Below are 18,615 nucleotides of genomic sequence, written 5' to 3' on the forward strand. Positions count from 1 at the left end.
TGCTTTGGTTTCATATAGTAATATAATAAATCATAAATCAGTCTGCGAGTTCTTCCCGTAACTAATGAAACAAGACGGTACATTTTAATGCGTATAAATTTTGATATTTGACGATCAATTGAAGTGGGCACATCAAATTTCCACCCAATTTCTCCAAATCTCCTTCCGATTTCTCCTCGCCTTTGCCAGCGTCAACAGAAATTCTACATCCCTGATATCTAGCTGCCCCCACAAAACACGCACCTATACATACACCCATATACATATAAATATACATACAATCCAATTTTGTAATGAATCGGAAGAGGACCGAGAGTCCGGTCTACGCCCGCCAGTGGAGCGGCGGATCCAGCAGCACCGGTTCGTCCTCGCCTGCCGGATCACCGGCTCACCCCCGGTCCAGGCTCCCCCCTTCCGCCGGCGGGATGTCCACCATTAAGCGGACTCAGAACGTCGCCGCCAAGGCGGCGGCGCAGCGGCTGGCGCTCGTCATGGCGTCCAAGACTCCCAACGATGACGACGAGGACGAAGACGATGATCTCGGCTTCCGCTTTGCTGCTCCCCCGGCACCGATGTCTGCTTCGAATAACACTAGTGTTAATAGGAGTGACAGTGGGAATAACGGCGGTGGGTTCTCCGGAATTTCGCTTACCAAGCCTAATAGATCTCCGTCGCCTGCGGTGAGAATTAATCTCTCTTTGACATTGTTAAGTCATTTGAGTTGATTTCGGCTTGATCCTATTTTAACACTTGGTGGATTTGTTAATACTTTATGTCCATCCCGATCTAAATTAGAAATTGTTTCCTTTGTTTTAATGTGAGACAACATGCTTTTTCGGCCGAGCTTAAATTGTGTTATGCTGTATCGATTTGAAGCAATTTGGAGTCATTTGATTTCTGCTATACATTACACATTCGCGTAGGGATTAGTTGAGTTTGTTGTTGATTGACACTGGCTTGATAAAATAAGACCTGCCTTTTCTAATGTTTACGGGAGCCATATCTGTAATTCTGAGAAGAAATAGTAGATTTAGATTAGGGTGATTATACGGCTAACTCACGAAACTAGATTTAGCGTGTTTTTAGTTAATTGATTCTCTTGGAATGGCGGATATAAACTTAATGAAGGCAGCCAAGCTATTCCGAGTAATACTTGTCACGGAAACTGATAAATTTATTCATCAAATATGACATATTTTCATATTTTGGAGACAAAAAAGTGCTAGAACATGTGTTTTAGACTGTCCTTAGCTTGGTTATAGTTCATTCGTGTTCATTGAACCTATATATTTCCTATATTTCACTATCATTTTCCTAAGTTTGCTGGATCCTAAAAGAATGTCATTCAAAAGTCATACAGGGAATAACACATAAGTAGGTCCTTGAACCTTCATGCCTTTTGTAATTGGGTCCTTGAAAATTTGCTTCAATTTAATTCTCAAATTTTGATTGTGTTGTAGTTCGGTCCTTAAAATATTGTTTGTTTAAACATGTTCTTAAATTTTTTAATGGTGGTATAATATAATTGGGTCAAATTGTGGGTAATCATTTGGGGATATAATAATATAGTCAAAGTTTGGGGACTCAATTGAACTAAATGATGTTTGAGAACTCAATCCCTCTATAATGCAAATAACCAAACCAACGTTTTTGGACTTAATTATAAAAAATATGAAAGTATAATAACATATTAATGCATTATTCCTTTATTGAATCAGAACTTTCTTCCATCCCCACATTTTCCTTTTTTTTTTTTGGTTTCGTCCTCTGTTTCTTTTGGTGGAAAATGGTGAGACAAGGAATAACTACTTTTGCACATCATGGAACTGGATTGACTAACGACATGCTGGCAACATGCAGCTCATCAATTATATACCACTCAAGTAATAGCTTTTGACTAGTGGAACTTTTTGACCTGGGGCCGATATGAATCTTGTTGCAGTTTTGGTCCACCAGTCAGGGTGGATTTCAGTCAGCACTTTTCGTACTTGAGCAACAGTTATTTATTTATTTATCTAATATTGTGGTTATATTTCTCAAATACAATCTGCAATTTTGTGAGATTTTTGGAGGATGAATTGCTATAATTTTACTTGTAATTTTTGTACATTTAGATCAGCATGTTCAGTTAATGAAAGGGTGATGGGGTTTGACAGTGGTTAAGGGGTACTATTTTGTTCTCACACATGGATATATTGAATATTGGATGGTCTTGTCTGTAGTTAGGTCGGAATTTTATGGACATCAATCCTCCTGTTCGTTCGACATCAGCTGGAAGACCTTCAATGTCTGTCCGTACAGGAACAAATACAGTGGCACCACCAAGTAGATCCTCATTGAAAACTCCAGTTACCATACCTCCAATTGAACCCCCTAGTAGCAGGTTAAGAGAAAAGAGGTAAGATATAAATTTACCAGATTTCTTTATTTCATCAGACTTTTTAAGTTGTTACTAAATGTAATAATGTAACCTGATACCTTATGCTACTGATGCAATACAATGACTTTGGGCACCATAAAGTTGGGGGTTTAATGATTATTACATTTATATTTGTTTTGCCCCCTTTTTGTTGCATTTCTCACTTGTCCATAATTATAACTTCTATTACGGCTTACAAGAATATTTTTCCAATTTTTTAAACATTGACATCCCCTTATAATGCCAAACCAGATAATAATGGTGATGCATGTATGTACTTACATATTAGAATGAGAAATAATGAAACTTCATGTAATATGAGTTTGGAGTGGAACATCTTGTCAGGTATGGTTTTTGACTGTTTCATTTTTATTTTGAATCTTTTGGTATCTGTATGGTTCTAAATGGGGTGGAACGTCAAAGCAGTCGAAGCAATTTTCTATTGTGCAATTATAACATAATATTTTTTGTTTTATTACTCCTTCGGTCCAATTGTTGCATTTGAGCCTTGCTCTGGTTCTACTTAATTGGAGTTGGGCTGGTACTGGTCCTTTAGATATCATTCACTGTTACATGTGTTTATGTTTCAAAACATAGCTAAGGTAGTCCCTGTACTCTATTTCATATCCTTTAACTGTTGCCTGCTCACCCTGAATTCTTATATGTAATTCCTTCAACTAACTGAATTGCCATGAGAGAGCGAGCTGGAGCCTGAATGCCTCATCATTGATTCATTGCCAGGACTGATAGTTCTTTCCCCTGATGCTATATATTTCGAATCATTTTTTCTTTTTCTATCCATGTTTTCTCAGCATTATGTTGTTGCTGGTTACTTTTTTCTCTTGACACGATTTTTTGGGGGTAGTGTTCCTATGGAATGGCTGATAGTTAGTTGATCCTTCTTTGGTGGTTAACAATGCAGATTTGTACCTGATATAGGTCGTGACCTGAAAGGTTCTGACAATCAGCTAGAGGCTTCTGCACTTCGTGATGAAGTATGCCTTTTATTATATCTGCCTACTTCTGTAATACTCCTTCCGTCCCACTTCACTTGTCCTAGTTTCCTTTTCGGACTGTCCCACCCGACTTAGCCTGTTTCTTTTTTTAGTAATAAATTTGCACTACAATAAATATGGCCCCACATACTTTATACTCCCTCCGTCCACAAAATGAGTACCCATATTTCCTTCTTTGTCCGTCCACGAAATGAGTATCCATTTCCTTTTTTGGCAAGTGTACCCCACAAAACTCTTTAATTAATATACTAAAAAGGTGGGACCCTTATTCTATTCACACTACACTCAATAAATTTCTTAAAACCCGTGCCGTCCACAAATGGGTACTCATTTCGTGGACAGAGGGAGTACTTTACTTTACTTTACTTTACACAATATTCTTACTCTCCTTAATAACCGTGCCGAAAAGAATTAGGCCAAGTGAGGTGGGACGGAGGGAGTACTAAGATTGTTGTTTTGAAATGAAATGTGCCTTCTATTATTTTAGTCTACTCCTCTAATACTAAGATTGCTGCTTTGTTTTAAAGTAAACCCAAATCTATGTTCTGCATACCTTTCAGCTTTCTGTTCAGTCTTTGCACTGTATTTAAGCTGGAGATGGGTTAACTTACTTGAATTCAATTTGCAGCTTGATATGTTGCAAGAGGAGAATGAAGTAATCTTAGATAAGGTGAGTTTTTTCTTGCTGGCTCCTCCTATGTACAGAAGTAAATGGAAAGAAGAAAAGCAAAAGAAAATACAAATAGCAAAAGAGAGGCATCAATGGGAAATCTACTAACAAATTCTCTTATCTGGCATTATGGCTAATTCTTCCCACAGCTTCGTCACGCGGATGAAAAACGTGAAGAAGCAGAAGCTAGAGCCAGAGAGTTAGAGAAACAGGTTAGTGTCACACTCTTATTCTCTTTTCCCAAGACACATTTAAACTCAGCTTTGGTGTATGATATCAAAGCATAGAAATGAAAAAAATAACCTTGCTCCTTGTCCTCCTTCAATGCCTTGTTCTCATTTCATCAAGTCTGGAATCTAAATACTGGAACTATCAAACTAGCCTTGCCGCCTTTATATGGATAAAGTAAACCCTATTCGTTTTGTTCAACTCTTTATTTTTGGTCATTTTTGTAATGTACTCCTTTTGTTCTATGAATATGTGCGTGCCCATTTCTGGAGAGGCATCATTATTTCACCCAGCTACAGTCGAAGTGCTTACATGGTTATGAATGTGCTTTATCTGTTTTATTTAAGTTCCTTATATCAGGTTCTTATGCTAGTCTTTGTCTTAAATCCATGCTTTTCAGTATTCTTCTTGACTTTCTGAACAAAAAATTACAGGTAGCTTCCCTGGGGGAAGGTGTATCCTTGGAAGCTAAATTATTGAGCCGGTGAGTTTTTATTATGCAGCTGTATTTCAAGCTATTTAACATTGTTCCTGATGAGTTAATCACTTCCAGGAAGGAAGCAGCTCTTCGGCAAAGAGAGGTAGTTCTCTACGTGTATATACAAATATTTGTTTATATATTTATGGCAATATAGTACACTAAACGCCTTTCTCATTATGATTTCACTGCAGGCTGCTTTAAAAGCAGCAAAGCAGACTAAAGATGGAAGAGATGGAGAGCTTGCAGCCCTCCGTGCTGAACTTGAGGTACTTATGTTTTTCTAAATTGCATCCTGTCTTTGGCCTTCTAATTGTCATCAGTTTGCATTCTGATAATGTTCAATATCAATACTTAATCAGAACGTAAAAGAGGAGACCACAACTGCTGTAGAACAGCTTCATGAAGCTGAATCTGAAGCAAAAGCTCTCAAAACAATGACACAGAGGATGATTTTGACACATGAGGAGATGGTTGTCCTTTCAATTAATTGTAGAATTAATAACAATCTTAGAATCTGTCTTTCTGAGTCCTAATTTACATTATTGCTTTTGGCTGTTCCTTCAGGAAGAAGTTGTTCTGAAGAGATGTTGGCTTGCTCGTTATTGGGGTTTAGCTTCAAGTTATGGTAATATTGGTGAATTAATCTCTGTTCCGGGGGTACAGGGGAGGGATGAAAAATTATAATGCTACAAGCTAGGCATTGCATGTTCCATTATACAGACCCGGTCTAGGCACTAGAAAATGATACAAATTTCTCTTTTATGTTGTTATATTAACTAAATATCTTTTATAGGTCAAAATTACATCCGGAAAGCATTTTCTTGTTTTATTGGTTTCATAATTTTCATTTTATTAGAGCTAATTGATCTTTAGGTTTCTTTCTATACTTCTTTCCCTTACAGGTATATGTGCAGATATAGCTGTTTCCAAGTATGAGCACTGGTTATCTTTAGCTCCTCTGCCCTTTGAGGTTGTCATATCAGCTGGACAGAAGGCCAGAGAGGATTCCTGGGATGGTTGGACCTCTCATGATAATACTGATTATGTTACAATTGTTATTTTAGAGTTTCATGTGCTCTTGTCATCTGCAACTAAGCAAGCTGTTATTTGTTGACATTGGAGCAGGTGGAGATGATTCAGATCGAAGCAAACTCGCTCGTGATTTGAATGATCTAACTGGGGAAGGAAATATAGAGAGCATGCTTTCTGTTGAGATGGGTTTAAGGGAATTAGCCTCCTTAAAGGTTCTCTTTGAGCTTTTATTTTCAAGAATTTGGTTATTTATCTCTATTGTACTGTTCTTTTTATGTTTTGTATATATTGTCTCTCAAATGCTGTGTTTTCCAACCTAAGCTTAGCGAATTTTGCCAATTTATGGTGAGGATCTCACTCTGTGGGTTGCTTCATTTCTCGGCCATTCATCTTATTTGAAGGTTGAGGATGCTGTTGTGCTGACAATGGCGCAGAAAAGACGATCAACCTTAGTTCGCCAATCTCTTTCAGGTATGCTTCAGAATTTGAGTCTTCCTCACTAGCCCGTAGTTATTAATCGCGCATCGCGCAAACCTGTCCTAGGGTGATCGCGCATCGCGAATCGCGCTCTATTTGAATATATCGCGCAGAAATAGATAAAAACATACTCCCTCCGTCCACCAAGATTATGTCACAATTACTATATCGGGCGTCCGCCAAGATTATGTCACTTTCCTTTTATGGCAATGGTCCCACCATCCTCTTTAATATTTTATCCTTACTAACACTCTTTATTTACAAAAAAACCACTCAAAATTCAATCTCAACCACTCATCTCATAAAGTGGTGGGACCCTTTCTCCACCACATCAAAATCATCACCAATTTTATTAAATCCCGTGCCCAAGCAAATTTCCATAATCTTGGCGGACAGAGGGAGTAATATATATCATAATCATAGTAAAACCATGCATAATATGTCTAGTTAATAAAAAATAAAGTCATAAGAGGAGACAAGAGGAGAGGAAGAAGGTTGATGAACCGTGAGAGGAAGACTATTAGAGTGAGAGAAATAAAAGAAATCTTCTGCGTTGGAAATTCTAAAGACTGTATATAAAATAAAACTTAAAACCCTAATTAAATATTTCTTATTGCCTTATTGGAGAGTCTCTTCATGAAGTTGGAGTGTTGGAGGCGTTAGTATAGTCTCTTCATGCCTCTTTGACGATCAAAATTCAGCACCCTAATAAGTAATAACCCTAATTAAACCTAATTAAGAAAAGCCCATGCAATATTAGTCAAGCCCATGCATGCAATTGAGAGATTTCACGGCATCAGTTCAATCGCGCGCTACCGGCGCGATGCGCGAATAGCGCGCGCTATCATGAAGCAGCCATGTTATAGCGGTGCGGCGCGATGGAGGTGCGCGACGCACCGTGACGCGCGATCGCGCGCGCTACCAGCGCTATTAATAACTATGCACTAGCCCATAACTACCTTGCATGTAGTCTGCAGAAAGTTACATATATTAAATCATTATAGTTTTCTTGTAACACAGTCTTTTCTCTGCCACATTACAGATCCTAAATCATCTGGTGATCCCAAGTACATGGAAGCATTCGGTGAGAAACTTGCTTATTGTATCCACCTTGCTAAGATTATAGTACTGTCATACTTCCGTGAACTTATTTTATTCTTGGGCAATAGTTTGTTGATACCAATGGCTGCCTTTTGTTTCTGAGTGAGGAGTGATTGGACATGTACGGTCTATAAATGATTCCAGCTAATTGTTACTGGCACTAAGAGTTAGTCTCTTTTCAGCTGCGGTATAGATATACTTGATGCAAAGTCAAGTTGACACGAAGTGATACTCTTTCTTCTTTTCCCTTCGCCTGAAGCATATGTTGTAGATTTTATCTGAAAGATTTATTTGCCTTTCGACTTAAATTATTATTTACCCAAAATTTAAAAGTTTACATATTTGTCTGCAGAATTGAGTCAAGAGGAATGCGAAGATGTTCTTTTCAAAGAGGTCTATTTACTTTTTTAAGTCTTATTTTGTTTGTTACTGTTACTGCTTGAATGAACTGGAACCATCTGTAAGTTGAGGAATGAATATGAGGGTCAAGTTGAAGATCGTGGAAGAAAATTGTAACTTGTTCTGCTCTTGTAGTCTTGTTTGAACGTGACTAAACCATATCCTTTTCCAGGTCGTTTCATAAAAAAAAATCATTAAATACCTAGAATCGAAGTTGCCCTTTTATGCTACACCACACACCTGTAGATCATTATTAATCATTCTTTGACGTACAATTTTTCCCACTTTTTCTACTGTCCCTTGGCTGTTTTAAATAGTTTCACAATTAGTGGGTTTAGAGAATATAAATTTTACAAGACATTAGCAAATTAGCTGTACCATATCCTTTCCCAGGTCTTTTAAGAAAGTAGTTTCTAACCTAAATAATTACATACATTAAGGAAATAAAAGATAACTAAGAATAAAAAATCAAATGATTAACGGTATCAGTTTGTGTGCCTCATCTGATGTTGATGTCTGTTTATAGGCTTGGCTTACATATTTTTGGAGAAGGGCAAAAGTGCATGATGTTGAGGAGGATATTGCGGAAGAGAGACTTCAATTATGGATAAGCCGGAGTGGGAAAAGCCCAACTTCACATGATGCTGTTGACGGTAATCATAGTTTAAGATTTTATAATTTTTGTTCCATGCGTGTTAGTGTAATTAACCATTTTGGGATCTATATTTATGCAGTAATATGTCGTGAAGTGCTAAAATAGATTATATATAGGACCGTGTCAGGCAGCTTCCATGTCAGTCTTCGTGTTGTTAATCAATTAAAAATTGTCTCTCACCCAAAATAAAATTATCCTCTGTTATGCAGATATATCTCATCTTGATTCTATTTCTTTACACGTAAGTAGTTATCTTTATCATTAGATATCATAATAAAATACAACTAAAGTGTTGATTAACATTAAGCTGGTGAAGTGTCACTGAAAAAGGTGAGAAAAAGGTTGAATAGTTCAATATTACTCGCATGTTCTTCATGGGGGTAAGATTCTTTGGTAAAGTTAGTAATTTGATGTAGAATTCCTGAGCCCATTAAGCATTAGCAAAGATGTTAATTTCAGAATGTTGGATACCACTGGTCAATTCGTTAATATTATAGTCCTAGGGGGCATTTTCTGTGTGATAGATAGATAGATAGAGTATATGTAGGTATTAGATGATCAAACAAGTTTAAAATTAAATCCATCAAAGTATATGGTAGAATAGCCCATATTGTTTTGGTCATTCAAAGTAAACGTCCCCTAATGTTTTGGTCAATTGTTTTTGCTGAGTATGTGTGCACAAGTGTTTTGAAAATTTAGTGGCTTTCCATAGCATGTAGTCTATTTTGTAAAAGATTGAAAAAACCAGTGAAGAAACCATAGTTTCAAGTTGTCTTATCCCCGTAGGAAACTCATGTTTCACCATTATAATTATTATTGGGGTTAATATCACTTTTTAGCCTAATGTATGCACGTTCTTATATCCATGTCCTAAATGCTTGTTTTAATATTTGTGTCCTTACGTAAGGGTCCTTAATATTGGGGCCTAACCTTTGCAATTTTTTCACGATGATGTCCTGATGACCAGAATTCGGGCCCATTTGCTTATGTGTCACTCCAAATTCGGGCCCTTTTGCCTAGTTGGCATGATTTGCTTAGGTGGTACCCCAAATTTACTAATTCAGGCAGTTGCCAGCAGGTGGTGGTGGTTTTTTTTTAATAAGAATGGAGTTCTTTTAATAATTACTTGTATATAATTAATTATGTGTAATTAAAAAACTAATTAAGTTTATTTCATAAAGTTAATTAAATATTTTAGAAAATAAAATAAAATCAAAATAGGACACATACAAAAAACGAGCATACATTGGGCCATTAAGTGGTATTTACCCTTTTTTAATTGTTAAGTTTGTAATTCCATCTTCCATGTTATTGCTCACGTGGATTTCCGATTGCCCTGTAGGCAATATGTGCCCAAATTCAATTGTCAGGACATTAATATGAACCCATTTAAAACGTTAGGACCCCAGTATTAAGGACCCTTACATTAGGACACAAACATAAAAACGTGATACACGTTATGCTAAAAAGTGATAGTAAACCCTTATTCTTAAGCATTAACTAATCCATTGTCTTTTAACTTTGCAATGCAAAATATTCAAAATTGTACATATGTAATGTTTAAGTAATTATATATATATGCATATATATATATATATATGGTTAAGTTATAGTGAGAATGAGAATAATGAATAAGTCAATATAAATCTACGAATAAGCTACTTGTAATGCACGAATATTCAGTTAGTATGGTGAAATTTTCTCTCCTTTCACGATTCGAACTCAGGTTTGAACGACTATTCATGCCTTGCAAGCGATTTATTTGTAGATTTATATTGGCTTATTCGTTATTTTTCAAATTCATTCTCATTTCTCACTGGATCCCTTTTATATATATATAGGGTGCGTTTGCTTTTTATCCCTCTAAATGAAGGGATAATATAATGAGGTATAAACTTATCACTTAAAGTGGGGACCACATTTGTTATATCTTATTTGGTGTGAAGGATAATATATTTATCCACTCCTTATTAGGTGGTATAAAATTATACCACCCTCTCTTAGGTATAAAATTATCTTTTTCCCTAGGGATAAGGGACTGCTCGAAAAATTATACAACCTGCCCGAATTTTTTTATACATCAAAGCAAACGAAGTATAAGATGGTAAATGTAGTTTATCCCTCCCTCATACCTCAAAGCAAACACACCCATATAGAATATATATATATAATTATATAGTATGTTCTCTAAAGCTCTATTGCAAAAGGAAATACTCATTTTATGAAAAGCTTATTTATGTGACTGCTATGCATATTTTTTCTTCCTTTATGAAGTTTGATCAAGTAAAACAGTTGGAAATCAATTTTGCAAGGTCATATGACTATTTTGTAGCATGCACATTATCAATGTAATGTGTTTACGGATGTAATATTTGTTGTAATATTTGTTGAACCACAGTTGAAAGAGGTCTAATAGAGCTGAGGAAGTTGGGAATTGAACAGCAACTGTGGGAAGCATCTAGGAAGGAAATTGGACAGCCTTCATTAGCTAATGGCAAACATACTCCCGAATCAGACGCCTAGTCGGTATGCTAATATTTGTGTATGTTCTCCCAAAACACAATTGTTTTTATTTTTTTATTTTCTTTTTTCTTTTTGAAATTTTTGTGTATCTACAGATTTTCCTATACATATATTGATAGTTTCTGTTGGCCTTAGGAATCAAAACCAAAGGTTTTTAAGTTGAGAAGTTGTAAAGCCATTTGTATCATATAGAAGTACACTGGTTGAGATGGAGAAACAGGTTGAAAGCGTTGTATTTGAATTTGATTGATTTCCAAATTGAAGGAGCTGACTTGGTGCATTCTTTGCACGAATAATTATTTCTTAAAGCCTGACTATTCTTTATCAGAGGATATCAAAATTGAAAAATGGAATTATGAAGTTTCCAGGTCTGCATGTCTCTTGAATTTCTTGTGGAGATGGGGATGGATCACCTCCACCACCATCTATTATTCGTTGTCAATTGATATGGCGGTGAAGTCGAACGTCATCTTTTAGAAAATTGATTATTTCTATTGAAATATTTACTCTCACACAAAGTGGAACTACCATTCTTAGTCCACCAATTACCGAGACACGCTGAATTTCCTTGGAGTAAGAAGACTATTGTTTGAATCCTAACTAGCTAGGAAACAAATAAGTAGCCCATCGACATAGATATAATGTTAATTCTTTTGTTTATGAAATATCTTCTTAATTTTTTATTTTCATTCGTTTACAAAACATCTTCTTAGAGGATGTTTGCCTAAGCTTATAAGCTCTTTAAAACTATTTATAAGCTCTTTCAAAGTGTTTGGCAAAATAAGCTCCTAAAGAGCTTAGAAGTTGTAAAAATAAGCTCTAAGAGCTTATAAGCTCCCCAAAAAATAAGTTCATCTACCTCAACTTATTTTCTCATTATTCTATAAACAATGCTCATTTTACAAAAATAGCTCAACTATGATTTTTTTTTTCACTCTCCCTCCGTCCACGAAAGAATTTCCTAGGATGGAGTGACACGAGTTTTAAGAAAAAAAGTTATAGAGTGTATTGGAATTGGAGAAAAAGTTGTTGGGCTGTATTGAAAATGGTGAAAATTTGTTTTAATTTACATCTCCAACAATAAACCAGTTTCTTACATTTTAAGGGCTCCACTATAATACATACCCCATTTTTATATATCTATATATACATTAATTTTATTTCAATTATAATTTGTACATTATTATATATTTAAATTAAATTTTATATTTAAATTATCTAATATAATAAAATAACTTTATAATTCCATAGAAAAATTAAAATTATATAATAAAAGAAAAAATGAAGTGAACAAGAAAAGAAAAAAAATGAATATTTGTATGAAAATGAAGTGAACAAGAAAAGAAAAAAATGAAGTCTTAGAGAGTTGTATGAAAATGAAAGAATGAATTAGTACATATAGAAAATTTTAAGAATTAATTTGTTATAAAAATTTATCTATTATAAAGTGGTCAAAAATAGCGGTTTCTCAACAAATCAATATTTGTTTCCATTCAAAATGATATAGAAATAGGGGAATTAAAAAAAAAATAAAAAAAAATAAGTGAAAACAGAAAAAGGAAAACAAGTGAATAGAAAAAAACGACTACATGCAAAAAAGTTGAACTATACATATGGGCCCCTCCATTTTCGCATAAATCAAGATAAAAGTAGGGCCTCTTGTGTCAGTCGAAACTAGTTTCTGGTTGCCAACCAGTTTCTCATAGAAAATTTAGAAACTGGTTTCCAAAATCTCCAATGGTAGTTTTTGTTTTAGAAATTGGAAAAAGCAACCGTTGGAGGCTTAGTATTGAGAGTGGTGGGGTATAGTTCAAAATCAGTAGGAAGTTTTATTGTGGATATTCCAAAAAGAAAAAATAGGAAGTTCTTTCGTGGACAGATGAAGTATATCATTTTAATTTCATCTCTTTTCGATTTTCTCTCTCTAACTAAAATTCTCTGTCTAGCTTATAAGTTATAAGTTAAATTATTCAAACACTTTGACAACTTATAAGCTCTTGAATTATTTTATAAGCTCTTGGCTTAGCCGAACATCCTCTTAATTTATTTTTAGAAATAATTCCTGTAACTATCAAATTTATAATTATCACATATTTATGCACATTGCTACAATGGACCCATCATTTCTTTAAAATACTAATCATCGTTAATTATCATTACTTTTTCTAATTTATAGGATTCGTTATTCACTCATCAATTTTTTTTTAAAACTCGTGTACACTTCTTTTAGAAAGATATTTCGTGGATGAAGATAACTTTTTAAGAGTTATTGACATCTAAATGCATAAATTTTGATTGTATTTTAATTGTACATACGAATATCGGAAGTTGTGAATAAATATATAAATTTAAATATTAACTTTTCCACAATTTGAAAAGGGTCAAAATTTAAAATACCCACCTTCATAACTTATCTATCAAAAATACCCACTTTCACAAAACACATATCAACCATACCCAACTCATTATTAATGCCAAAACTACCCCTCAACCAATCCTCAACAAATCCATCATTAAACCATTTTATGTTCAAATTATCAATATTCAATTAAGACATAATCAGGCCCAACATGCTTCCGTACAACTTCTAAATAATTCAAATCATAAATCAACATTATACCTTTTGTCGACTGGTCACCTTCCGGAGCTTTTATCGCGTTTTACGGACTTCTTGCCTCCTCGGCCTTCGTCCAACCACACACTCGCAAGTGATGGTTGCAACCTTCTCCCTTCACTGTGTTCCGGCTTTCGCCGAATGGTCACCTTCAGGAATCAGTTTCCCTCCTTCACTGTGTCTCGACTCCAAATATTTTTGTTGAAAAATGAAAAGAAAATATTTTTACTAAACCGGAATAGTTGGACAAAAACTAGCGTTTATAGAGGAATTATATAAAATTTAATTTATTTCATAAAATACTCCCCAAGGGAGGAGACTAACTTGTTTTAGCTACTCATAGTAGCTAATACTTGTGTACATAAAAATAAAAAGGAACTAAAACTAAAACGAAAAACTTTGAAAACAAAATTAAAAAAAATTACAAAGATAATTTCTAGAGAGAGGAAGTGGTGTGTGAAAATGTTGTGAATTTTCCGATAATTTCTTCTCTCCAGCACTTGTGTTTATATAGAGGTTTGAACCCCTCTATTATTGCTTGGTTGTTGGCCTCGGATTCCTTCTTCGTGGCCAGCTTGCTTGAATATGACATCCACCTTCTTTTGTCGGCCTTGATTGCCGACACTTGTTAGTGGCATCACATGGTGCTGGACCCTCGCCTTATCGTCTTGTGATAATGCTAGTAGGGGCCGGCTACTTTTCCTTCCACTCATTTTTGTCCTGAAGCTTTTGGTGAGTGGTCCTCCTGTTCTTCCACCCACTTTTGTCGTTTCTTTTGTGGGTGCGATCCTTGCTGTGAATCACATGATTCACTCTGCTTTGTCGGCCACCTTACTTTTTTGGTGCCCGAGGTGTTCTTCCCTTTGGTGTCTGACGTTCGTCATGTTCATCAGACCGGAACCTTCTTCTATCAGGTTTCGGGAGGAAACCTTTGCCGAATTCTGGCTCCTTCTGCGACGAACATTGGTCACAGATTCTCTCGATCCAATGGCTAACATGAGCCATATTGCAGAATTTGCGACGAGTCTCTTTGCTCCCCGCGATCTTGTTTCCCCAAATAGTTTGCCTCTTATTCTCGAAAGAATTTTCAGCAAACTGGGTTGTGGTTCCTGTCATTGTATTGACCAGGAACGTTCCCAGATCTGAGCTCTGAAAGAACTTGAATCTGGACTTCATTTTGTCCATCTCTGTAAGACAGACCCAAAGACCCCATGCTCGTCTCGTGGAGATTTGATCCTCCGTAAATGTTGAGACGATTGCGGCATTAAACTCAGGAACTTTGATCCGGTTCAAGGCTCCTGTATCTGGTCTCCGAAGCTTGATGAAATGGAAGGCTTCGTAGACTCCTTTGCCAACTGGCTCTGGAGCTGCACTGAAAAAGTACAATTCCAGAACGTCTCCCCTTTTGAGGGACTCGTTGTTCTCCCATGCGTCGAACACCGTTTTCTGGATCCATTTGGGTAGACCCTTGATTTCGGTGAATGCCGGGGAAGTGGTATAAACTGAAGCTAATGCCCCAAATTCATACCATTCTTTAACATCGTTTGGATTGGCTCCTGGCGTGAACCAAACCCTTGGATATTTTCCTGCAACATCAACCCGGCAATTTCCCGGATTAATGCCCCTTCTCGTAAGGAGTTTCTCCCACCTGTCTTGATAATTTTGCCAAGAAGGAGAAGAAAAAATAAGATTAGTATCAACCTTAACTTGGCCTGTCATGGGCCTAAGGCTGATCTCTCCCTCTTTTACCCCAGAGGTGGAGGGTTGACATGTTGATTCAGGGAGTGACCCCTTAACAGCATCTTTTCCTCGAGCGTCCGGCTGTGAAGCCATTCTCTCAGGACTTGGGCTAGGGGTACTTGAATCCCCTGCTACAGGTAATCCGCCCTGTACGGAAAGCATTGCTTTAGCCCGATTTTCACGGACTGCGCGCAAGAGCGGTTTTTCAGTTGCCTCCTGAAGATTGAACATCTTCATGAAACACCTATCAATTTGGCTAGATACTTCAGCTTCATCAGCTGCTTGCATCTTTCCTGCTTGTTTAATGTGTAGTACACACTTCTGCCATGCTTGTTGTAGCAGCTCTAAGCTTTCAAAGAGCTGCCCCTGTATTGCCTCGATGGCCTCCGCTTCAGGGAGCTCCATCCCTTGTAAGGAAATCTGCAAGAACATTCTGATCAGATTTCAAAACGACAATATCATAATCATAATATTGGCATTCTGCTTGCCATCTAATTAATCTAGCCTTTTCAGGTTTAGATTCAAACTTTTTTGTTAAGAAAGCTTTAACGTTAGTGTTATCAACTTTCAAAACGAATTTTTTAGCAAGTAAGAAAAGCGGCCATTTTTTAAACGCCTTCCGCACTGCAAAGAATTCTTTCTCGTTGATGTGCCATCGCACAGCCTCGTCGTCGGAGAAAAGACCGCTACAGTATCTGCAAGGTTCTTCTCCATATGGGGTGATCTTTGTAAGCACTGCTGCCCACCAGAAATCACTAGCATCCGTGTAGAGGACCAAATCATCCTCGTCTTGTGGTATTGAAAGCTTTGGGAGATTTTTGCAAATCTCTTTCAACTTCTTCATACCCTCTCTATGTTCCTCCTTCCATATAAATGGAACATCTTTCTTTAGTAATGGACTAAAGATTTTCCTGTACTCCGCAAGATTTTTGATGAACATTCCTGCAAAGTTAACAACTCCGAGAAAGCTTTGGAGCTGCTTCTTTTCCCTGAGATCTTCTGGAAAATTCTGGACCTTTTCCACAATGTGATCTTGTAGAATGATTCCAGATTCATCGATCTCGATTCCCAGAAACTCCATCTTCTGGGTGGCTATGACTGCCTTCTTTTCTGACAGCACTAGTCCTTCTTGTTGGCAAACATCGGCAAAGATCTCCAGATGTCTGACATGTTCATGAATGTTTTTTGATGCAATAAGGATGTCATCAATATAAACAAACATAAACGAAGAATAATCTTTGAAGAGATTATCCATCTTCCTTTGGAATATCTGAGGCGCGTTGGCTAACCCCATTGGCATGACATTCCAGACATAATGTCCTTGTGGAGTCGAGAAGGCTGTGAACTTCTTACTCCCTTCCTCCATGCGAATCTGGTAAAACCCTGACTTGCAATCGAATTTTGAGAATACCCTTGCATTTCTGATGCAGTCTATAAGGTGTTCTCTGCTTGGGATGAAATATCCGTCAAACTCAAGGATATCATTAATTCCTTTGTAATTAATGACCAGTCTTGGTTTTCCTCGCTTGATCTCCCCATGATTCCTCACCAGAAATCCCGGACTGCTATAGGGTGATCTTCCATCTTCGATAAGTTTTAAATCAAGATGCTCCTTGATTATACTCATCATATCCTGTTGATCTTGAGGGTTCATCAGGATAGGCTTGTATCTTACGAACTCATACTCCTTTCCAGTTTTGACCTTCAAGGTTGCTCTGAGCTGGTTCTTGTTCCACCATGCCAAAGGATCCTCGTGATAACACTTTTGGATTCTCCTTTTGACGTCAGCAATGGACACCTGTTCTTCTTCCTTGATATCTTTGTGTGATATCAGGGATACTTTGAGGATTTGAATTTCTTCCTCGGAGAGATCTGGGAATCCCTCAGTTCTGCATTTAAGCAAAACTTCTCCGAATCTCCTTTGATCCTTCATTTGGGGTCTCCGGAGTCTGCCATCATCACCACGCTTGCTGCGGAACTTGATTGGCATCGAACGATGAAAAGCTCCTTGGAGCCTTTGCACAATGATCTTGTGGTCACAATTGGTTGTGAACACTAGCCTCCTGGCCTCATTGTCTTGTATATACCTCTTGAAACTTTGCAGAAAATTATTTCCGAATAATATATCTGCTCCGGTATCATGGAAATAAATTGGTGGAGTTTTGACCTTGTACCAAGGTGTCTGTCCTGCTCCACCGATCAATATTTCCGTCTGTTTTACTCCCTTTGATAAGAGTAAAATTTTCTTGGAGAAATCCCTTCCTGCAATTCGAGGTAGATCTTCTTCCACTTCTATTGGAAAGACTCCTCGTTTTGCTGTACAGATTCCTGCTCCTGAATCCACATAAGCAGCAAAATATTCTGCTTTATATTTCTCGTATAACATCCCAACAGAGATGTATATCGAGAATGGACTTGTCATTGGATCATCACTCTTTGTCTTCCAATGGTGATCTCCATTCCTCCTGATTTCCATGACCATGGCTTATATTTGTCAAGGAAATCTCGCCCTAGGATCAGGACGTCCGTTTCTGGTCCGGCTTGGCCTTCGGTTTGGATTTCAAAACCTCCAACCTCCAGAGTTCCGATGTATCGGTTTTCGCCTGGATTTGTCAGATAATACAACATACTGCAGGGAAACTTGTTTTCCATGCTTGTTGTATCAATTCTTGTGGAAACCTGTCTCCATCCTTCGGGGCATTTGAATTTGACCCTCATGTCTGGAACTGGTGTTTCCTGGATCGCCCTTCTTTCATAAGAATGAGAGAAACTTCTTGATATAGGCCCTGAAGTAAGCCTATTTCCTTGGAATGATAGCCTTGGTGCTCCCAGTCTGAGACTCTGGGTATGGCTCAGCACTGGTTTGTCTCCAACGTCGATGTCGATTTCCCTGTTCTGGGGAATTTCAACTCGGTTTGAAGGGGCTGCCTTAGCAACTTCTTTGAATATTTCTGGAATTTCAATAAATTCTTTTCCCAGAAATAACTCCGTATGATGGGAATTTGATAGGGCATACGAGACTTGATAAGTCAATGAGTATGGCCTGTTTCCATCTGTCATGTACTCCTTCTTTTTGTAGTCCTGATAGAGAGTCAGGGCTCGGCTGAAAGATGAATCTTGTAGATTATAAGCGATCTGTGGATAAAACTCGGTTATAATCTTCTTGGCATAGAGATTGCCCGAAAAAGCTCCAATAACTGATTCTCTGGCTTCTCTGACCCTTTTATCGCATAATGCGACATCAATTGGCTGGTCTGTCC

At 37.1% G+C, this 18,615-nt stretch overlaps 2 protein-coding genes across 3 annotated transcripts in view; both read left to right on the top strand.

Moving 5' to 3' along the window:
- LOC131008566 (uncharacterized) overlaps positions 1–18,615 on the top strand; it is a 590,934-nt gene that overhangs the window by 269,946 nt on the left and 302,373 nt on the right. The window lies entirely within an intron of this gene.
- Positions 62–11,297, top strand: LOC131008581 (coiled-coil domain-containing protein SCD2-like). 2 transcript variants are annotated; one of them, XM_057935511.1, is made up of 17 exons: positions 62–680; positions 2,223–2,398; positions 3,342–3,414; positions 4,064–4,105; positions 4,255–4,317; positions 4,768–4,817; positions 4,887–4,914; positions 5,006–5,080; positions 5,174–5,284; positions 5,379–5,439; positions 5,717–5,830; positions 5,940–6,058; positions 6,248–6,317; positions 7,366–7,407; positions 7,777–7,817; positions 8,350–8,476; positions 10,877–11,297. In XM_057935511.1, the coding sequence occupies exons 1-17, from the start codon at positions 294–296 to the stop codon at positions 10,999–11,001; spliced, it is 1,704 nt and encodes a 567-aa protein (XP_057791494.1). In that variant the 5' UTR covers positions 62–293; the 3' UTR covers positions 11,002–11,297. The 2 variants fall into 2 exon arrangements, with proteins under 2 accessions (XP_057791494.1, XP_057791495.1); XM_057935512.1 differs by lacking the exons at positions 7,366–7,407; positions 7,777–7,817; positions 8,350–8,476; positions 10,877–11,297 and having other exon boundaries at positions 6,168–6,317.

This window comes from Salvia miltiorrhiza, chromosome 2 (assembly GCF_028751815.1).
Source record: "Salvia miltiorrhiza cultivar Shanhuang (shh) chromosome 2, IMPLAD_Smil_shh, whole genome shotgun sequence".
NCBI lineage: Eukaryota > Viridiplantae > Streptophyta > Magnoliopsida > Lamiales > Lamiaceae > Salvia > Salvia miltiorrhiza.